This window comes from Salvelinus sp. IW2-2015, unplaced genomic scaffold (assembly GCF_002910315.2).
Source record: "Salvelinus sp. IW2-2015 unplaced genomic scaffold, ASM291031v2 Un_scaffold776, whole genome shotgun sequence".
NCBI classification, from domain to species: Eukaryota; Metazoa; Chordata; class Actinopteri; order Salmoniformes; family Salmonidae; genus Salvelinus; species Salvelinus sp. IW2-2015.
Genome location: NW_019942609.1, coordinates 394,705 through 417,236, shown reverse-complemented (window position 1 = coordinate 417,236; position 22,532 = coordinate 394,705). Strand labels below are relative to the sequence as shown.

At 42.0% G+C, this 22,532-nt stretch overlaps 1 protein-coding gene across 1 annotated transcript; it reads right to left on the bottom strand.

Moving 5' to 3' along the window:
• Positions 1-15,173: 15,173 nt before the first annotated feature.
• Positions 15,174-18,928, bottom strand: LOC112068865 (transmembrane protein 121-like). The gene has a single exon (XM_024136086.2). The coding sequence runs from the start codon at positions 17,098-17,100 to the stop codon at positions 16,069-16,071; it is 1,032 nt and encodes a 343-aa protein (XP_023991854.1). The 5' UTR covers positions 17,101-18,928; the 3' UTR covers positions 15,174-16,068.
• Positions 18,929-22,532: the final 3,604 nt, after the last annotated feature.

Sequence of the window (22,532 nt, the reverse complement as noted above, 5' to 3'; positions counted from 1 at the left end):
ACCTCTACTTAAGGCCTGTTTTAACTGGACTCTGGGGGAAGGGGGTCTCCCACCGTCATGGAGAGAGGCCATCATATCTGTAATCCCAAAAGAGGGTAAAGATAAGAAGGAATGCAGTTCATATAGACCTATCACAATTCTTAACACAGATTATAAACTATATGCATCAATAATAGCCAAAGGAATGGAGAACATAATCCCAGAATTGATTGATGGAGATCAAACTGGTTTCATACAAAATAGGCAGACACAGGACAATATAAGGAGAACACTACATGTCATGGACCACATTACTCAGAATAAGACAAGTGCAATATTAATCAGTCTAGATGCAGAAAAAGCATTTGATTCAGTGGGATGGGATTACCTATTCCAAGATATGGAAAGATTTGGTTTCAACAAAGAAGTGATACAGTGCATCAAAACACTCTATTCATGTCCGACCGCTAGAATAAAGATAAATGGACATTTGACACGAACGATAAAATTAGACAAGGCTGTAATCTTTCACCCACGCTCTTCTCCTTGTACATCGAATCATTAGCACATGCAATAGGACAGGACCCAACCTTAGAGGGAATAACAATAAGAGATAGTGAACATAAGATATGCATGTATGCTGATGACGTTCTGTTATTCCTTAAAGACCCAGGCACAAGTGTACCCAGATTGATGGATGTTTTACAAACATTTGGAACATATTCAGGGTATGTGCTTAACGTACACAAGACCCAAGCTCTAGTATATAATTATACCCCACAGGAAGAGCTGAGGAGTAGGTATAACTTCCACTGGACCTCTTCATCCATTAAATATCTTGGAGTATATCTACCAAAGGATACACCCAAACTTTATCGCATGAATTACGATCACATCAACAAGAAAATATATGAAAACCTAGACAGGTGGAATTCACTTCCCTTAGATCTTAGTAGTAGAATTGAAACAATCAAAATGAACATCCTGCCAAGGTTACTGTATTTGTTCCAATCACTGCCCATAGAAATCCCACCTGAACAGTTTACGGAATGGGATAAACGGATATCAAGGTTTATCTGGAACAGTAAGAGACYGTCACGTTCCTGACCTGTTTTCTGTTGTTTTTGTATGTGTTAGTCGGTCAGGGCGTGAGTGTGGGTGGGCATTCTATGTTATGTGTTTCTATGTTGGTTAATGGGTGACCTGATATGGTTCTCAATTAGAGGCAGGTGGTTTTCATCTCCTCTGATTGAGAACCATATTAAGGTAGGTGGTTTCACATTGTTTGTTGTGGGTGGTTGTCTCCTGTGTCTGTGTCGTTATTGCACCATACGGGACTGTATCGTTCGTTCGTTCGTTCGTTCGTTCGTTTATTTGTAGTCTGTACTTGTTCGTGCGTTCTTCGTTGTATGTAAGTTCGTAAGTCAAGGTCTGTCTACTTCGTTTGTTGTTTTGTAGTTTGTTTAAGAGTTTTTCGTCTTCGTCTGTTTTTTGAAATAAATATAATGTCAAATTACCACGCTGCGTTTTGGTCATCCGATCCTTCTCGCCTCTCCTCGTCTGATGAGGAGGACGAAGTAGAAGAGCGTTACAGAGACCAAGAATTAGATATACAACATTACAATTACCAAAACACTGTGGGGGTATGGCCTTACCAAACCTAAAAGATTATTATGTGTCAGCCCAATTGAGACCTCTGGTGTGTTGGTGCAATTCAGAATACGAATCCAAATGGAAAGACATTGAGACTACTTTGACAGAGACACCCATACAGTCAGTTTTGGGAAATAAGGACATGGTAATAGAAATATACAACAGACAAAATCWGTGGATTARTTTCTCTCTGAAGACATGGTTTAGGGTAGTTAAGCAAAATAATTTAGACAGAGAGATCAAACTGCTGAGTTGGCCCGCATACGACCCCAGCTTCATCCCTGCAACTCAGGACAGCAGATTTAAACAATGGACGCAGAAAGGCATCACATCATTCAGTACAATTATAAGGAATGGGGACCTAGATAACTTCCAGGACCTAAGTAAATAACATGGCTTGGATAAACAAGATTTTTACAGATACCTACAAGTTCGACACTATTTCTTAAGGGAGATAAAAGTGACTGACCCTTGAGCACCTCCAAACTTAATCCAAGTATTCACTAATGCATACAACTTGGGGAGTAACAAAAAAGCAATTTAAAATCTCTACTTGGGTATTCAACCCTCAAAGAAACATTCTACAAACTATATTAAAAAGAAATGGGAGGAGGAACTTAACATTGAAATAACTGATGAAACATGGTTGAACATATTAGAGACTCAACAAAGCTCCACCAACTCAAGGTCATGGAGAGAATTCTGTTGGAAGACAGTTATACGTTTCTTCATGACACCTAAACTGAAATCAAAACAGACTGGCTCACTACACCCTTGTTGGAGAGGAYGCGGTCTATTGAGGGCGGACCACTCTCATATCTTTTGGACTTGCCCCGCAATCGAAACTTACTGGGGAGAAATAAGATCTAACATTGGGAAAATAATGGGATTTGACATAGAACAAACAAAGAAATGTCTTTGTACTTGGGTGAAATACCTGATACAGTAGATACAATAGAGAAAAGTACCTCTTGAAGGTCCTACTGGCAGCCAGTAAAAAGGCTATCACTAGGAAATGGCTACAAAAAGACCCTCCCACAGTGACACAATGGATAGACATTGTAGAAGAAATACACCACATGGAGCGTATGACCTTTGCTTTAAGAACTCAACAGGAGAGGGGTCAGGAATACTGTGAAAAAGGGGTTTCGTACTTGAAAAAGCTCTAATTCAAAGATGTCAACGTAACTAATATGATGATGAAGGTATGACGTGCACTGTAACTGCCAGATCTTTTTTGTTCTTTTATTTCACTTTATTTGTACTTTCTTTGTGTTCCTACAATAAAAAACAAAGTATAATTATTATTTTTTTAAATGGTAATTTTCCATGACATTTTTTTGTGGGACTTCCTTTAGCTCTTTAAACTTATTTTGTGGTCGTGAAAGAAGTGTTCTGATTTTAGATTTGCAAAGTGTTGGTCCCCCCCCCCAAAAAATATATATTTTTGAGTGAATGTTTTTGATGCAGTTGCAGCTGTGACGTTTGATTGGTAGAATATATTTCTGTTCTGATTTTAGATTTGAAAAGCAGAGAACTAGACTAAGATTTCATATGCTCTAAGTTGTTATCTAATGTGTTGGGAAAGTGGTCAAAGTAGCTGATTTGTGTCAACAACAAAAACTTTTTTTTACAATGAGTAGAATGTTGGAAGTCTGGGAGTTCATAACATTGGGACCTTTAGAATGTTGAAGAAATCCCACGAAAGTGCTTTTAAGAAGGACAAAAAGTTAAGTAGTTTAGAAAGTATAAATGTTATCAAAATGTTGTATACAAGCAACTCAATCCAGACTGTTCTGCACATTTTAAAGTTTGAATGATATTAGCTTAACCTTTTCACACATACCAACAAACGGGTGTGGTCATTCTACAGTGGTCCCTGCAGCGTATGCTCAAACCGGTGTGATTAGAACGCTTATTTACAACATCCAGTTTCGATTGACACAATAGTCAGCATTTGAGCTGGCCACTGTTTTTTCACAGAAACATTTTGCACAAACACAGTCCTTACAAAGTTATGTCCTGAATGTGACCTGTTTATTTTGGGACACAATGTTCAGACATTCACATAAGTAGCGACACCCAGAATGTGACACCCAGAATGCATTGTATAATGTCAACAAACATGGCAACACACAAAGCTGGAAAATAGCTTCGCGTTAGCTCACTATAATCATTTCAACCTTCAAAAAGTATTTTACACACATCATAGGTGTCCATTACAATCTATGCAATAATCAGAATGCATTAGTTGTCACCAGTACTTGAAAACATGTGAGTATAACTGTAAATGCCAGCCAGAAAATATGCCAGTTTGTGCAAGACTGCTCAAATGTCTGCATACTTGAACTGCGGAAACACTAGGGCTCTCCTCGAAGAGGGCGGTTGTGGGCGGTGCAGTTGCCGTACCAGGCGGTGATACAGCCCGACAGGATGCTCTCAATTGTGCACCTGTAAAAGTTAGTAAGGGTTTTCGGTGACAATCCCAATTTTCTTCAGCCTCCTGAGGTTGAAGAGGCGCTGTTGCGCCTTCTTCACCGCACTGTCTGTGTGCGTGGACCATTTCAGTTTGTCGGTGATATTTACACAGAGGAACTTAAAACTTTCCACCTTCTCCACTGCTGTCCTGTCGATGTGGATAGGGGGTGCTCCCTCTGCTATTTCCTGAAGTCCACGATCATCTCTTTTGTTTTTCTGACAGTGTGTGAGAGATTATTTTCCTGACATCACACTCCGAAGGCCCTCACCTCCTCCCTGTAGGCTGTCTCGTCGTTGTTGGTAATCAAGCCTACCACTGTAATGTTGTCTGCAAACTTGATGATTGAGTTAGAGGTGTGCATGGCCACGCAGTCATGGGTGAACATCAAGTACAGGAGAGGGCTGAGAACGCTCCCGTGTGGGGCCTCAGTGTTGAGGATCAGCAGAGTGGAGATGTTGTTTCCTACTTTCACCACCTGGGGGCGGCCGGTCAGGAAGTCCAGAACCCAGTTGCACAGGGTGGGGTCAAGACCCAGGGTCTCGAGCTTAATGACGAGTTTGGAGGGTACAATGGTGTTAAATGCTGAGCTGTAGTCGATGAACAACATTCTTACGTAGGTATTCCTCTTGTCCAGATGGGTTAGGGCAGTGTGCAGTGTGCAGTGTGCAGTGTGATTGCGATTGCGTCGTCTGTGGACCTATTGGGGTGGTAAGCAAGTTGGAGTGGGTCTAGGGTGTCAGGTAGGGTGGAGATGATATGGTCCTTGACTTGTCTCTCAAAGCACTTCATGATGACGGAAGTGAGTGCTACGGGGCGATAGTCATTTAGCTCAGTTACCTTTGCTTTCTTGGGAACAGGAACAATGGTGGCCCTATTGAAGCATGTGGGAACAGCAGACTGGGATAAGGAAAGATTAACTATGTCCGTAAACACGCCAGCCAGCTGGTCTGCACATGCTCTGAGGACGCAGCTGGGGATGCCGTCTGGTCCGGCAGCCTTGCGAGGGTTAACACGATTAAATGTTTTACTAACGTTAGCTGCAGTGAAGGAGAGCCCGCAGGTTTTGGTAGTGGGCCGTGTCAGTGGCACTGTATTGTCCCCAAAGTGAGCAAAGAAGTTGTTTAGTTTGTCTGGGAGCAAGACATGTGGTCCACGACGGGGCTGATTTTCCTTTTGTGGTCCGTGATTGACTGTAGACCCTGCCACATACCTCTCGTGTCTGAGCCAGAGCTGGCTCTGAACCACTTCTCAAATGTTTTCAATTGTATTGTAGATAAACATGTTCCCTTAAAAAAATTGAGAATTAAAAATCGGTCTCGGGCTCAGACTGGCAGTCTTTTAGACGGTTGAGAAATCTGTGTGTAAAACTAGTTAAAAAAGCTAAATCTGATTATTATGTTAATACAATATCTGAATGTACAGGGAACCCAGCAAAATTTTGGAAAGCTGTTAAATCACTGAAGGGTTGTATCATCTTTTCTCCCCCAATAAATGAATTTAGATTCTGGCCTTATTACTGACAAAATTGATATCATTAATGCATTTACAGTAATCACCATTTTATCTCTGCAGGCTTTATATTTGAATGTATTTCAAAGCCAGCTCTTGAAAAGAGTAGTTTGGATGTAGATGGTGAAAATCTATTGAATGATACTGAAAATGCTTGTCAGGAGTTTTCTTTTCGGAAATTCACTGATAAAGAAGTCCTGGATGCTTTGTTAACATTAGACAAAAACAATCCACAGAGGCTGATCATTTGGATCCTGGTCTGCATAAGTGTGCAGCACCCCTTATTGCTGGCTCAGTAGCCCACATCTTTTTATTTAACATTGTTATCAGGAAGTATTCCAAAAGCTTGGAAATCCGCATATGTGCTGCCACTCCATAAGGGCGGGGATACAAATGATCTTGACAACTATTGCTGTAACGGCAGCCTTCCTCCTCTTCACGAGAAGAGGAGGTGTAGCAGGGATCGGACCAACACGCAGCGTAGCCAGTGCTCAACATGTTTAATAGACGAAACCGTGAACACTTACAAAAATACAAAATAACAAACGTGGCAAACCGAAAACAGTCCTATCTGGTGCAGAGAACACAAAGACAGAAGACAACCACCCACAAATCCCAACACAAAACATGCTACCTTAATATGGTTCCCAATCAGAGACAATGACAAACACCTGCCTCTGATTGAGAACCATATCAGGCCAATTGACAATCCCCACATAGAAACACAAAAGATAGAATGCCCACCCAGCTCACGTCCTGACCAACACTAAAACAAGAAAAACACACAAGAACTATGGTCAGAACGTGACAATTGCCCCATTTCAAGTCTACCTTCTTTAGTTAACATTTTTGAATCCTTGGTTAATGTACAACTTTGTTCCTTTTTATCTGATAATTTTATTCTTAATATAAACCAATCAGGATTTAGGCCTGGGCATAGTACTACCACAGCAACCACGCTAGTTGTTAATGATCTTGTTAATGCCTTGGATGCTAAAAAGAGCTGTGCTGCCTTGTTTATTGACCTGTCAAAGGCGTTCAACATTGTTGATCATTCTGTTTTGCTGAAGAAATGATCAAGAGTAGGCCATGGGATATACAGCCTGTTTATGGTTTCAGAATTATCTTAGCGACAGAACTCAGGCCATCTTGATAGATGGGGTTAAATCAGAATTTCTTGAAATTCAAAAAGGTGTTCCTCAGGGTTCGATTTTGGGTCCATTATTGTTCACTTTGTATATACAGTATATGACATAGGAAACACTGTTAATTCTTGTAGTATTCATCTCTATGCAGATTACACAGTTTTGTATTCCTGTGCCACCTCAGTGTAGCAGGCCATTCGTGAACTTCAGCATGACTTTGATTCAATTCAGAAATCACTTACAGATCTTAAATTAGTGTTGAATACAAGTAAAACCAAGCTCATGCTGTTCTCTAGGTCACAAAATGTTGACCATGAGGACCTGCATATTTGAGCTATAAATGGAGCCCAAATTGAGCTTGTTTCTCATTATATGTACCTGGGTGTCTGGATGGATTACATGTTATCCTTCGTAAAGCATATAAAAAATCTGACTAAGAAGCTAAGATCCAAGATTGTTTTTTTATATAGAAATAAATCATGCCTTAGTATTAAAAATAGGAGAAAGATTGTTCAAGCAATGCTTCTCCGTTTTGGATTTTGGTGATATTGTTTACATGCATGTGGCAACCTCTGTTTTGAAACCCTTGGACGCAGTCTACCATTCCGCAATACGTTTTATCACAGGGGACAATTTTAGGACTCGTCATTGCAGTCTCTATAAAAATGTGAGATGGACCTCTCTGTCTGTAAGAAGAGAGCTGCATTCTCTTTTATTTATTTACAAAGTAATCTTACAGAAACTCCCTCTATATGTAACTTCATTAATTAAGATAAGAATAATAAGTTACCAAAACCGTTCACAGGAATGGATAACACTAGAGATCCCTTCAGTCTCCACAGAAAAATCTGCGTTTAGTTTTTTCCCCTAATTTGTGGAACAATATGCAGAGTTCACTGTAGCTAGATGTACTGGCGCCACTCAGGCAGTTTAAATTATTGATTGAGGACCTCTATGTAGTTGAATGTGATTGCTTTTATTAAATGTTTATTTTTGTTAATTGTGTGCTGAATTATATTGTTTTATACACGTGTATGTTTTAATATTCTGTTTTTATTGTAATGTGGACAGGGCTCTCTTGTAAAATTGATTTTTAACCTCAATGTGACTCCCTGTTTAAATAAAGGTTAATTAAATAAAATATTTAAAAAGTGCGTGGACGGTTAAATACACAACAGATGAGAGACAACTGCAACGGATCGACGGGCAAGGTGAGTAAACGCTGGCTATTCGCTAGCTAAGATAATAATTAATCAAACTACTATAAAAAAATTATTAAAAATACATAATGTAATGTACCGTAAAACTTCAATTAAATCACTGAACACCACAGGCGCTTATAAGAGACAGGCTTCTATTTAAGCCAGGCGTCTATTTGCTCATTTGCATAGTTCACTGTTTAATTCCAGCATTCACTTCCAGAATTTTTATAAATGTCTTAATTTACTGCACTAATGTGTTATCATTTACACATTGTGTCACGTTTCTTCTGTCTTAGTATGCCTCTATAAAAAAACGTCTTCTTGACAGAATAAATATTCTCTTCTTTGATTGTGCATTTTCGTCAGTTCTTTCTTTCGCGATCGGATGATTTCTAAGGGTCTGTACTCCCAAAGTTGTTGACTGCTTTTGTTCACCAGTTAGCTAGCAGTTGTCAGCTGTTAGCAGCAAATGGCTAACAGTTTCTTACTGCCAATAAAAACGGATGATTGCCATAATTGTTTTTGTTGTCATTACTTAATTATTTAACAAATCAAACATTAAACCTCATAACCAATTCATGGTAATTCATTTAGACCTGGTGTTTATTTGAAACCAGCGTTTATTTGCTGAAATGTGTGCCAATGTCTGGCTAAAAGGTTTCCATCAGCTAGCCAAGCTAGTTTATGTTAACTGGTAATTGTTATATAATTGTTGGTACGTTTTAGCTAACAAGTTTATTTAACGTTAGCTAACTTTTGTTATTGAGAAATGTTAGTCCTCATTTAAACCCATGATACACTCTCTCACTATCTCCTTCCATCCTCCTTCAGTCCCTGTCTTATTCTACCCCTGTCCAGTTAAATTGTAGAGTTTGGGTGCTGTGAGAAACTCAGCCTGACACGCCTGCTCCCGCTCTCCCTCTCTGGAGCTCGAGGGCCTTTCATTACGCACATATGTCACCATCATTACGCGCATCAGTGCTCATTGGACTCACCTGAACTCCTTCACGTTTTGATCGCCTTTCCTATATCTGTCTGTTTCATCCGTGTGTCAACCTGATTGTCGTTTCCGTTTCCCCTGTCCAGACACGTATTCTGTTCCTGTCCGTGGTTATTAAATGTTCACTCCCTGTACCTGCTTCTCGTCTCCAGCGTCGATCTTTACAGAATGCTGACACCACTATACGAAGGATCAGGGAGGTTTTTGTTTTTTGTTTTGTTGGTGATGTCGGGTCCGGGTGCCGCCACCGATGGAACCGGGGGTGCCTTAGCTGGCTCGAGAGGTTTCCTTGCCCCGGTTGGGTCGGCAGGCTCCCATCCCACGTCATGCCTCAGCCGTCTCGCCTGGCTCCTACGCCTCAGCCGGCTTATCGGGCTCCAATCACACGTCATGCCTCAGCCGGCCCATCAGGCTCCAACGCTTCAGCCGGCTCGTCGGGCTCACACGCCTCAGCAGGATCGTCAGGCTTTCACACCTCAGCCGGATCGTCAGGCTACCACGCCCATGCCTCGGCCGGCCCGAGGCCGGCCGAGCCACGCCCATGCCTGTACCTGCTTCTCGTCTACAGCATCGATCTTTACACAGCCTCCACAAACAGGTAAGACAGAGAGAGAGAGATTTCCCAATCTAGGTTATGTTAAACTTGAGAAAGAAATTGAAAAAGAAAACCGATTAGATGTTACATTTGATATCAACTAATGTTACTCATGTTTATGTGTTTAATGTATGGTGTATTGGGACTGTCCTCTGTATTTCAGATTAAAGCAAGACAATGTGAAAAATAGCTCACTATGGATCTACAAACAGGTTAGCCTCTATAAAGAATTTGGATGTATTTGCAGTGTGATTATTGTGTCTTCTTTGTTATTTATCTTCCCCACTTGTAACTGAATGGTGAATGAATGTATTTACAGTGTGATTATTGTGTGTTCTGTTACACCTGTCCGCCATACTCTCCCTCTCTATATTATCTTGTCATAATCACTGCAGCTAATAGCATAGCAAATACTACACTTTTACTTGATGATAATCAATACCAACAATCAATGTCATTTGAATTGTTAGTCTAAATGTAATCTTGTATGTTTCTCTTATGCTTTAGGTACTCCACTACCCGGCAATACGTGGATGTGTGCACAGCGCTCATTCAAAAGTACCCCTCGTTGAGACCAGACAGGGTGGGCATCATTGTGCCTGCCCAGACGATAATGTGCAGGCTGGTATATGTTTTTCTCACATTGTTATTCCATCACATTTCCAGCAGTATAACAAGACCGTCTCTAATTATGCAACTGACTAGGTCTGCTCCTTTGACCTCGGTCCCAATGATCCGTCATGACAATCCTTATGTACCCTTTACAGTATGCAGCCGTTCTCATTGTATTTATTCTAATCTAGCTTCTTTATTACACCCCCTCCATTTTAAGGTCTCAATGTCACTGCGGCCATTTGGATCCTTCCCTACCTCCTCAAAGAAGWTCCAAGTTGGCTTACAGTGTGTTAAGTTCCCATCACCTACCGTACCAATAGAGGGGAATCCCTCTAAGCCACATCCAACTCTTCCTGGACAGAGAGGAGCTACTCACTGAAGAGTATCTCCATGGGATTGGGAGTGGCAATAGGGGTCCATTTCCTTTTTAACATTGAGTATGCAGCATCAGGGAGAAGCACTATGCTGTGCAGAATTTGACCCATCAGAGGACCTTAAGACCACTGCACTCTATATTAACTGCATTCCATAATTAAGTTGTATTAATGGTTGATGTACTTTCAATGAATTCCATTTCACTTACCCATTCCTTATAGACAACCTCAGCAACAGACACCTCCTACAACATGACTAACTGCCCAGCAGCAGTGTTCATTGTGTCCTTGATCATATTTAAATGAAGTTTATTGTATTTTATTATTTTCCCTTAGGGTCCAAAAAGTGAGGAATAAATTGTGAGATGGAATATTTCGTTTGAACATTGCCTGCATACTGTAATACTTACTCTATAAATAATGTGCTTTTAAGGGTTCAAAGCCTAACCGTAAATGAAGAGTGCTGATGTAAAGGCATTGTAATACAAGAGGTATGTGGCAGGGTCTACAGTCAATCACGGATTACAAAAAGAAAACCAGCCCCGTCGCGGACCAGGATGTCTTGCTCCCAGACAGACTAAATAACTTTTTTGCTCGCTTTGAGGACAATACAGTGCCACTGACACGGCCCGCTACCAAAACCTGCGGGCTCTCCTTCACTGCAGCCGAGGTGAGTAAAACATTTAAACGTGTTAACCCTCGCAAGGCTGCGGGCTCAGATGGCATTCCCAGCCACGTCCTCAGAGCATGCGCAGACCAGCTGGCTGGTGTGTTTAMGGACATATTCAATCAATCCTTATCCCAGTCTGCTGTTCCCACATGCTTCAAGAGGGCCACCATTGTTCCTGTTCCCAAGAAAGCTAAGGTAACTGAGCTAAACGACTACTGCCCCGTAGCACTCACTTCCGTCATCATGAAGTGCTTTGAGAGACTAGTCAAGGACCATATCACCTCCACCCTACCTGACACCCTAGACCCACTCCAATTTGCTTACCGACCCAATAGGTCCACAGACGACGCAATCGCAACCACACTGCACACTGCCCTAACCCATCTGGGCAACAGGAATACCTATGTGAGAATGCTGTTCATCGACTACAGCTCAGCATTTAACACCATAGTAACCCTCCAAACTCGTCATCAAGCTCGAGACCCTGGGTTTCGACCCCATCCTGTGCAACTGGGTCCTGGACTTCCTGACGGGCCGCCCCCAGGTGGTGAGGGTAGGTAACAACATCTCCACCCCGCTGATCCTCAACACTGGGGCCCCACAAGGGTGCGTTCTGAGCCCTCTCCTGTACTCCCTGTTCACCCACGACTGCGTGGCCATGCACGCCTCCAACTCAATCATCAAGTTTGCGGACGACACTACAGTGGTAGGCTTGATTACCAACAATGACGAGACGGCCTACAGGGAGGAGGTGAGGGCCCTCGGAGTGTGGTGTCAGGAAAATAACCTCACACTCAACGTCAACAATTCAAAGGAGATGATTGTGGACTTCAGGAAACAGTAGAGGGAGCACCCCCCTATCCACATCGACGGGATAGTAGTAGAGAAGGTGGAAAGTTTTAAGTTCCTCGGTGTATACATCACGGACAAACTGAATTGGTCCACCCACACAGACAGCGTTGTGAAGAAGGCGCAGCAGCGCCTCTTCAACCTCAGGAGGCTGAAGAAATTCGGCTTGTCACCAAAAGCACTAACAAACTTCTACAGATGCACAATCGAGGCATCCTGTCGGGCTGTATCACCGCCTGGTATGGCAACTGCTCCGCCCACAACCGTAAGGCTCTCCAGAGGGTAGTGAGCTCTGCACAACGCATCACCGGGGGCAAACTACCTGCCCTCCAGGACACCTACACCACCCGATGTCACAGGAAGGCCATAAAGATCATAAAGGACCACCAACCACTGAGCCACTGCCTGTTCACCCCGCTATCATCCAGAAGGCGAGGTCAGTACAGGTGCATCAAAGCAGGGACCGGAGACTGAAAAACAGCTTCTATCTCAAGGCCATCAGACTGTTAAACAGCCACCACTAACATTTAGGTGGCGCTGCCAACATACTGACTCAACTCCAGCCACTTTAAAAAATGTTTCACTAGCCACTTTAAACAATGCCACTTAATATAATGTTTACATACCCTACATTACTCATCTCATATGTATATGTATATACTGTACTCTATATCATCTACTGCATCTTGCCATCTTTATGTAATACATGTATCACTAGCCACTTTAAACTATGCCACTTTATGTTTATATACCCTACGTTACTCATCTCATATGTATATACTGTACTCTATACCATCTACTGAATCTTGCCTATGCCGTTCTGTACCATCACTCATTCATATATCTTTATGTGCATATTCTTTATCCCTTAACACTTGTGTGTATAAGGTAGTAGTTGTGGAATTGTTAGGTTAGATTACTTGTTGGTTATTACTGCATTGTCGGAACTAGAAGCACAAGCACTTCGCTACACTCGCATTAACATCTGCTAACCATGTGTATGTGACAAATACGATTTGATTTGATTTGATTTGTAAAACAATATCAGAGAACAATACAGAAGGACATTTTATGATCTAGCTAGCGACACTTAAATAATCGTTAACTTATCTTCCTCATACTGCAGATATCACAGTCATCATAAGATATTTGGTAGCCATGGATACCACACCAATTATGCAGCATGGTCTTTCTGAGAAAACTGTAAACAAAATTTTGATATTGTGTATTAGTTACATTTCTCAAACATGGAGCTCATACTGTGAGTCTGAATATATTCTCTACCAACACTGAATGCAGAGGCATCATGCCCTTATTTTTTGAGGGAGCACTGATTGCCAAATCCAATGTCTTTGGGTTAATTATGCACTTGATATAGTTTTTCTTATGTATACTGAAATTGTACTTTTGAAAAAGGTCAACGCATCTTCCGAGCGTGAATGGAGGAAGTGAAGAGAACAGCCATGCTTCAATTATTTAAAAAAGACGTTGTTTTCACAAGACAGAAGTTGTCTTGTGATTTCTCTGTCTGAACACGAATGTGTGTAGAATCTCTCTCTTTTGATAAAACATCTTCTTTCAAAACAAATATCTGTCTTTGCAATCATACACGTACAGCTTACCTCAAAAGCTCAGCTTCATAAGCGCATGTCAGAACAAGTTAGCAGACGTCTCTCATTTTCATATTCAGTACATATTTGATAAAGGCCTATTTTTGAGCACACATATTCCAGTCGCATTTAAGTATTTTCTTCAATCTTATTTTGTTGACCACAGTGAACAGTAAGAAATTGTCTAAGAAAAAAGACAACTTTACTGAGCAAAATTATTGGAAAAGAAATGCTTTAAATTGCTCTTTTTTCATTTAAAGCTCTTCAGTGTTACGCATATCGCTTAACTTCTCTAGGATAGGGGGCAGCATTTTCACGTTTGGATGAAAAGCATACCCAAATTCAACTACCAGCTACTCATTCCCAGAAGATAAGATATGCATATTGTTAGTAGATTTGGATAGAAAACACTCTGAAGTTTCTAAAACTGTTTGAATCATGTCTGTGAGTATAACAGAACTTATTTAGCAGGTGAAACCCCGAGGACAAACCATTCAGAATTCTTTTTTTTTAGGTCACTCGCTTTTCAATTAGAGTTCATTGGGAAACCAGATTTCTAAGGGACCTGCTTGCAGTTCCTACCGCTTCCACTGGATGTCAACAGTCTTGAGAAATTGGTTGAGGTTATTCCTTTGTGTAATGAAGAAGTACGGCCATCTTGAACGAGAGTCACATGAAGTGTCCCGTTAGATAGAAGCGCGTGACCAGAAAGCTAGCTATAGTTGGTTTTAATCCTGTATTGAACACAGATCATCCCGTCTTCAATTTTATCAATTATTAACGTTAAAAAATACCTAAAGTTGTATTACAAAAGTAGTTTGACATTTTTTGGCAAAGTTTACAGGTAACCTTTGAGATATTTTGTAGTCACGTTTGAGCAAGTTGGAACCGGTGTTTTTCTGGATCAAACGCGCCAAATAAATGGACATTTTGGATATATATCGACGGAATTAATCGAACAAAAGGACCATTTGTGATGTTTATGGGACATATTGGAGCGCCAACAACAGAAGCTCGTCAAAGGTAAGGCATGAATTATATTTTTATTTCTGCATTTTGTGTCGCGCCTGCAGGTTTGAAATATGCTTCTCTGTCTTTGTTTACTATTGTGCTATCCTCAGATAATAGCATCATTTGCTTTTGCCGAAAAGCCTATTTGAATTCTGACATGTTGGCTGGATTCACAACCAGTGTAGCTTTAATTTGGTATCTTTCATGTGTGATTTAATGAAAGTTAGATTTTCATAGTAATTCATTTGAATTAATTCATGCATTTTCTCTGGCTTTTTGTCAAGTGAGACAGTAGCGTCCCGCCTAAACTCAGATTTTTTTTATATAAATATGAACTTTACCGAACAAAACATACATGTATTGTGTAACATGAAGTCCTATGAGTGTCATCTGATGAAGATCATCAAAGGTTAGTGATTAATTTTATCTCTATTTCTGCTTTTTGTTACTCCTCTCTTGGCTGTGTTTTTCTGTGGCTATGTACTGACCTAACATAATCGTTTGGTGTGCTTTCACCGTAATTCCTTTTTGAAATCAGACATGTTGGCTGGATTCACAACAAGTGTAGCTTTAATTTGGTGTCTTTCATGTGTGATTTCATGAAAGTTTGATTTTTATAGTAATATATTTGAATTTGGCGCTCTGCATTTTTACTGGCTTTTGGCCAAGTGGAACGTTAGCGTCCCACATATCCTAGAGAAGTTAATCGAATGCAAAATACATAACAACCACAACCTGAACTCTTTCAATACATGGCTCATTTATAAAAGACAAGTCATTCAATAGAAATGGTTCACATTGACACTCAAACAGCATTAAAACGAAAACAATTTGGAAAGGAGGACCGGTCAGAGTGAAGGTACTCTACTGTTCATTGAACTGCCTCTTTACAATACTAAAATGAATAATAAACACAGCAATGCTCAGTAGAGTGTGCGGAATATCTTTCATTTACTGTATCCAACACCTCACATTCATATTTTTAGGTAGTTTTACAGGTACACAAAGAGACAAAAATCCTCCTCAAATTAAAAGGTACATCATACTTTGTTCTACACAATATCTTATACAAGTATAAGTATCCCTTTAACCTTTCATTTTTGTTTTTTGTTCTTCATTAGATCATCATTATTGGGAGGGGCACATTCACTTCTCCCTATAGTAATTTCCTCCCTGGTCCAAGGAAATGGTTGTGACCCTACTTGTCGTGACCCTACACTGCTTCCTTGTGTCAACTGTTCTGGTGACACTTTACTAAAACCCTGCAGGCATCATGCTTAATAACTTGTTATACGCATGAATGAGTATTTTATAATGTGCTATAATTAAGCTTATAATGTGTTATGTATCTTTATTACTTTCTCACTCAGACCTGTGTCACGTTTGCTCAACCTCTGTGTCACTCACACACACCATCTCTTCGGGAAACGTTGTGAAGTTTTGAATCACTACTTGGGGTGGCATGGGCAATGGCATGGGCACAGGCATAGTCACTTTTGGGCCGTGGAAAATGCAATTCTTCTGCATCTCAACCCCAAGGGCGGGAGACGGGACCTCGCCGAGATGCCTCCGATACTGGACGAAACTGCATGTCTTGAGAACAATGGCGATCACATTTTTACCCATCAGTATCCCAGACACCCTGGAGTCCCTATAGAAAATCATGTTCCCACCTCGAATGAAGAGAGTGATAATGTTAATAGTCACCAGGCTGAGAATCGGGTAGAGCATCATCTTATGGGGCACGATGTTCACCCCTTGCATGCTGATCTCGCTCAGCGACACGCACGGCAGCACCAGCAGCAGGATGTAGCAGTAGAAGAACATGAGTCCCTCCACCCATAGGGGGAGCCCTCTCCTCTGAGGCTCCCATAGGTTGGCCTGCACGTCCAGGACATCGAGCAAGTCCACCACCACCCAGAAGAGTCGACACCGGATCTCCTCCTTCTTCCTCTGCGGCCGCACGTACTCCATGTGGTCGATGGCCACCAACGTGATGTAGACCACGGGCACGCAAATGGACAGAAGCAATGTCAGCGCTTTCCGTGCCACACCATCCACGCCGCCGCCGCCAGTCCAACCGTCCAAACTTCTCCCCTTTCCGTCCTCGGCCTTGTAGTTCTGGTAGACAAAGTAGACCTTGATCTCCAGGACGAAGACGTAGAAGAACCATAGGATCATGGTGTAGCCACGCTTGGAGGTCCGCACCTCGGAACCCACCCACACGGCCACGTAGCGTAGGACGAGGAGGAAGCAGATGTCCCCCACAAGGACCATGATGCACACACCAATCTTCCTGGGCCCCTGGTTCTGCTCCACCAGGTAGGCGTCCATCAGCGCCATGCTACTCATGATCAAGATGGCCGACAAGCACACATGAGGCTTGTTGGTGGGCGGTGGTGGCACCATACTGACCAGGTGGCGAAGGTCAAAGAGAAAAATAGGTCCAAGAAAGAAGTGAAACCAAGATCCAAGAAGAAAGGACGAAACACAGGTCAAAGGAAAATGAAGTTCCAAGGAAAAAAATTGTTAAAAAATTTAATAAAATATCAAATAAGGTTGTGGGTCAAAGCAAAAACCTGGGTTCAAAGAGGGTTGTGTATTATAATAAATGTGTGGTAACTGTCTCTGTTCATCAGTTCATTTTAGTCCTGTTGGTTGAATCAGGTATATACCACCAGTTGGTTCAGACAGTTTTAGTCCCATCAGATGAGTACAAAGTCAGGTCCACTTGCATGACCTGCCATCAGTTCCCCCAAAATACCGTCGTAAATATGAATAGTTATCCTTCAACCTCTATTCAGTACTTAGCAAGCAGGGAAAAGGTCAAGCAGAGTAACTTTGAAACCGCATTGCTGCCTAGGGACTGTAATAACTCAAAAAATCCTTACTACCAATAATAGTTTTTGCCCAAACTCTAAAACTCTACACTCTAAACACAATACCTCCACGCCATTGATTTGTAGTCCTTTAGTATTTGCAGTAACTGGGAATTGCTCTTGTATTACTTTAATGTTCTTGTAATTGTGCCAGTGGTTGATACCATTTTAGATGTTGGACATTGTAGATAAGTTGCCGCATAAAAAGCTCTTGCCGAGCAGTAAGAAAAAGCGCAATGGTTTCAGCAATGCACTTACACTTACTTCTCCAGTCATAATCAATCATAAGGATTCGCAGCATTACATTTCCGGTTGGATGCCAATGTGGAATTGGGAACTCCAGCACTAATTCCATACAGTGGCACGGAGTGAAAAAACATGATGGATATGGTCCATTATTTGAGTATTGGATATCCACTGCAAAACAATTATAGGTTTCGTCTCCATTGTAATCCTCACACGTTCCCAACACTGTGATATTCCCAATATATTGTGTTGACAAAAGGAAATGAACAACTGCAAATCCAATGTTCTCTTTCCGCTGACCCACAAAATCATCCGCCGAACTCCCCTTTTGAGTCATAAAAGGGAACAGGGACCTGTGTGTGCAACCTCAAAAAGAAAGAACTGATAAAAGTTTATCTTTCAAGTTGAATCCCTGGAAAAACAACAAGCCTCTTGTCCTTTTCAATAACAAGTGCTCTCACTTCAAAGATGCTCTCCCCTTGACAACACGAAAGCTCTTCCTGCGGAACGATAAAAATAATGTGTCGCTTTGATCAACTATCTGTTCTAGGTGCATGTCCTAGAATGTCCATCGGAGTGCGGTCAACCCTCGAATGCCGGACGTGCCCTACTGCCCATTGAGACACACACGGCCATCAACGAAAAGCCCTTTTCCCTCCTTTGTCATCTTCTTTCCCCCTCCGAAAAGGAGTTGCGAAATGGCCATCACATTGTMACAGCATTGTCAACTCTCCCTGTTTCAAATGTCCTCTAATGTGAAAATCTCTAAACATTTGCCCTCCTTGCTCCTACTCGAGGTTCTGTTTTGTCTGTGCCTTCTCAAACTAGGTCTGCTGGAATCTCTTTTTCGCCCCTCCTCTCTTGCCTCTCTTCCTTCCCCCACTCGTGTGTGCTCAGCCGTTGGATGKCGAAGAGGCATGCTCAGAAAGCCACAGCTGCAGGAGGAGAGAGAGAGCGAGGGAAAGAGAGATAGGGATATAAGGGAGCGATGGTGACGGTCATGTGTGAGCTGCCTCCTGCCTTCAAGTTCTCTTCTCTTTTTTCATCCCTTCTTTTCCACTCCTGGCCCATGCTCTTTAAATCCCTCCGTCCCTCTTCTTCAGAGTGACTGATCCCTGCTGTGAAGTCCACCCAACCCCTCAGATGTTGAGATCCTCCTTTTATCAGGGGAGGGCAAAGATGCTTGGCCTGTCTCTTATACACATCTAGATGTGTATAAGAGACAGGAGAGAGTGAGGGAAGGAGAGACAAGGATGTAAGGGAGCGATGGTGATGGTCATGTGTGAGCTGCCTCCTGCCTTCAAGTTCTCTTCTCTTTTTTCATCCCTTCTTTTCCACTCCTGGCCCATGCTCTTTAAATCCCTCCGTCCCTCTTCTTCAGAGTGACTGATCCCTGCTGTGAAGTCCACCCAACCCCTCAGATGTTGAGATCCTCCTTTTATCAGGGGAGGGCAAAGATGCTCTGGGGGGGGGGGGATTCAATGACATACAAATCACATACACACTCCACTGAGACGAGTAACACACACCCCCACACACACTCCAGCGTAATGAGTGATCCACACGTCCCCAGCGGCTCCCTGTGTGTGTGTGCATGCGTATGTGTGTGAGAGGAGAAGGGGAAGGCTAAGCCTTGGCTGCTCTTTCAGAACCTTTGCACTGATTTCTTTAAGGGAACACTGAATCACAGTGGTGAGAGACGAGATAATCAGAGCACTTAATATACCACCATCCCTACAAAATGTGGGTGCAATTATACACAATTTATAACAATAGCGATAGGGGAGCATAGAAATAGAGTCATCAATAACTTAGAAATAGAATCATGGAACATTAACATGACCATTTACTTAAATGAGGATGCCTGTTCCAAAAATCCTATTTATATGGCTGATAATTCATGCCGACTCATTACAAGCCGTTACCTGAACCTCAACATCACAATCTCTCCTTTTGGACAGACAGGCTATTTCATAATTGATGAAAGACTCCTCTTTTCCAGAATTAACAGAGGGATCGTCAAGCGTAAATAATAAATGGGCAAGAGGGAGGGCTAGCAGTGTGTGAAGGAGCTAGCTGCCTAGCCCCAGTGCTTCGCTAGGATAATTAAGCATGTAATAATAAATGGGCAAGAGGGAGGGCTAGCAGTGTGTGAAGGAGCTAGCTGCCTAGCCCCAGCGCTTCGCTAGGATAATTAAGCATGTAATAATAAATGGGGAAGGAGAGAGGGAGGGCTAGCGCCACACTAGGTCTTTGAGCCGGTGTGGGGGAGCGTTAGCCCCAGCGCTAGGCTACGCTAGGCTAATAAGGCATGTTTGATCGCTTAGCATAAATCCTAACATCAGACTGTTAAGACACCCCACAGGGGACAGGTTATGTGATGCATTACTCCCAAATATGAGCGCACAGGCGGGGGGCTTGAGTGGGGTTGGAGGGGGGTGTCAGTAAAGCCACCGCCACCGGCCATCAGTTTATTGGATCGCGTGTCATTGACTCCAGCCACCTTCCCTGTCGTGAATGCTTATATTACACTATCTAAACACCAGTGAAGCAGAGACAGCCTATCGTCCATACCCACTGTAGTGATGCACTATCTGTATCCGAGTATAAATGGAAAGTGTTTTCCACCAAGTAGATACGTGTGTTAATTGTGCTTTGTAGCCTCTCTCTCTCTCTCTCTCTCTGCAGGGAAATCATTTAGTCCCTTTTTGCCTTAACTGTAGTTTCCTTTTTCTAAGAAATACTCCCTGAAACCAGGATTGGTATTTCACTGAGGTGACCACTTATTTTTCATTAGTAAACTCTTAATTGTATCTCTTAAATGTTTTAATGTGTTGTTTAGTCTGTCAATTTGAATGTGCCATAACAATAAAATCATTTTAATCACTAATAAAAATAACACTTTGGTTCTATTACATGTTTTGTTAAGACTTGTTTGGATATATTCTTATGGCTTTTCTCACGAGCAACATTATCACAGCCGAAACCACTTCAAAATATACAATTATGTATAATCAGTCACAATGACTCTGTGAAAGCTTTCAGCGAGAGCTAAAGTGCTTTCTGACTTACAATGTCATTATATTTTAACAGGGATAATGGGACTAGGGGATGTTAGAACATATCAAAAGGAATAACAGCTTGTTTGTATTTCATTTCCAAGTGATTATAACGCCAATGCCTTATGCTGTTGGTTATTGCTATGGAAACTCCAAGGAGTGGCTTCTCATTTCCAATTGTGTCTAACTTCCTTTAATTGCAACTGGCACCAGACCCTTTCTTCTCTTCAATGCACAAAGTGCACAAAGTGGAGCTAACTCCATTACCGTAATGAAACAGGAGACGCAAATGCAAATTGTGAGGTTCTCAAATCATATTATCTCAAAGAGGCAATAAACTATGAGGGCGATATGACAGTTCCACAGCAGCCAACAACATGCATTACACATATGACTTCACCCTCCAATAAATTGGATGAAATAATGAGAGAAAAATGAGAAAAAATACCTTTGGAGGATTTTGGAGTCTTTAATGACTGTTTGATACAAGGGTGGAATTTCTCTTGCTCGCATAATTATATTATATTATATATTGAAGGTGTCAATTTGTGCAACATTGCACTCAACACCATCCAAACACAACATAATCTGATACCTGATACAGCTCAAATTGCACATCATAAGTCTATGAATCATATCTTCCCAGTGACAACTTTTGTGAGTAGGGGTAGAATTGGAATGTGTCCAACACGTACGGTGTATGGAAATCATTTTGACATGCATAAATGTTTGTTTTTTGTGACAATTACAGTACTCAAGGTGACTTTCCCAATTCCACCTATTTGTGAGCATTAGGCTGTCTTATTGGCTGGGAAAACACTGGAAACTCACAACAGAGTAGTCACCTGTACCTTGTGGAGAGAAAGTACCTAAGAGTCCTAAAATGTCCACTGGGGCCAGAGATATTCTTAGCAACAGATCGGCTACTACTTGGCTCTGACCTATTTCTTCCTTTACCGTGAAAAATTGGTCCTGCCAGCTGGAGAGCTGTTACTGGTGCCTCATTTCCCCTCCATGTGGCTTACTTTTAAAGGCCCTGCCTGCCTCCAACCAAAAGCCCATTTTCCAGCTGGTGCGAGCCCGGGTCCCGTGCCACCAAGAGTAATGGCCATGGTCACGGTCGGTCAGAAAAGCGTACCGTATCCATCTGCCGTGCTGTGGTCGTGGATGCTGATATAACATCTAACATCTAGAAAATTGTGCTACGTGTTTTCTGTGATAAATATTTGCGTCTGCATGTGTTTGTATACATAAGAAGGATATATATGTCCTGTCAAATGTGTGTGGGTGGTATAATCCACACGCTATACCACGTGCCTAATTTGTTTATCTGGACTCGCATGAGCCACTCGGGGGCACAGAAGGCAGTCAGGAGCACATAAGTAGAGAGCTGCAGCAGATACCCAGGCTGTGTCCCAAATGAAACCCTATTCCCTATGTAGGGCAGTACTTCTCACTAGGGCCCGTAGGGAAAAGGGTGCTATTTGACACGCAACCCCAGTGAACCCCATGGAGAGAGGCCGTCCATTACTGACGATGGCCATTTATGTTTAAGGGCACTTCAAGTCCCATCGTAAATTTCTCCCCTTTGAAGATAATGTTTTTTCCTTTCCGTAATCACATGTTGCTTGTGTAAGTGTTGTGGCAGGGGGGGGGG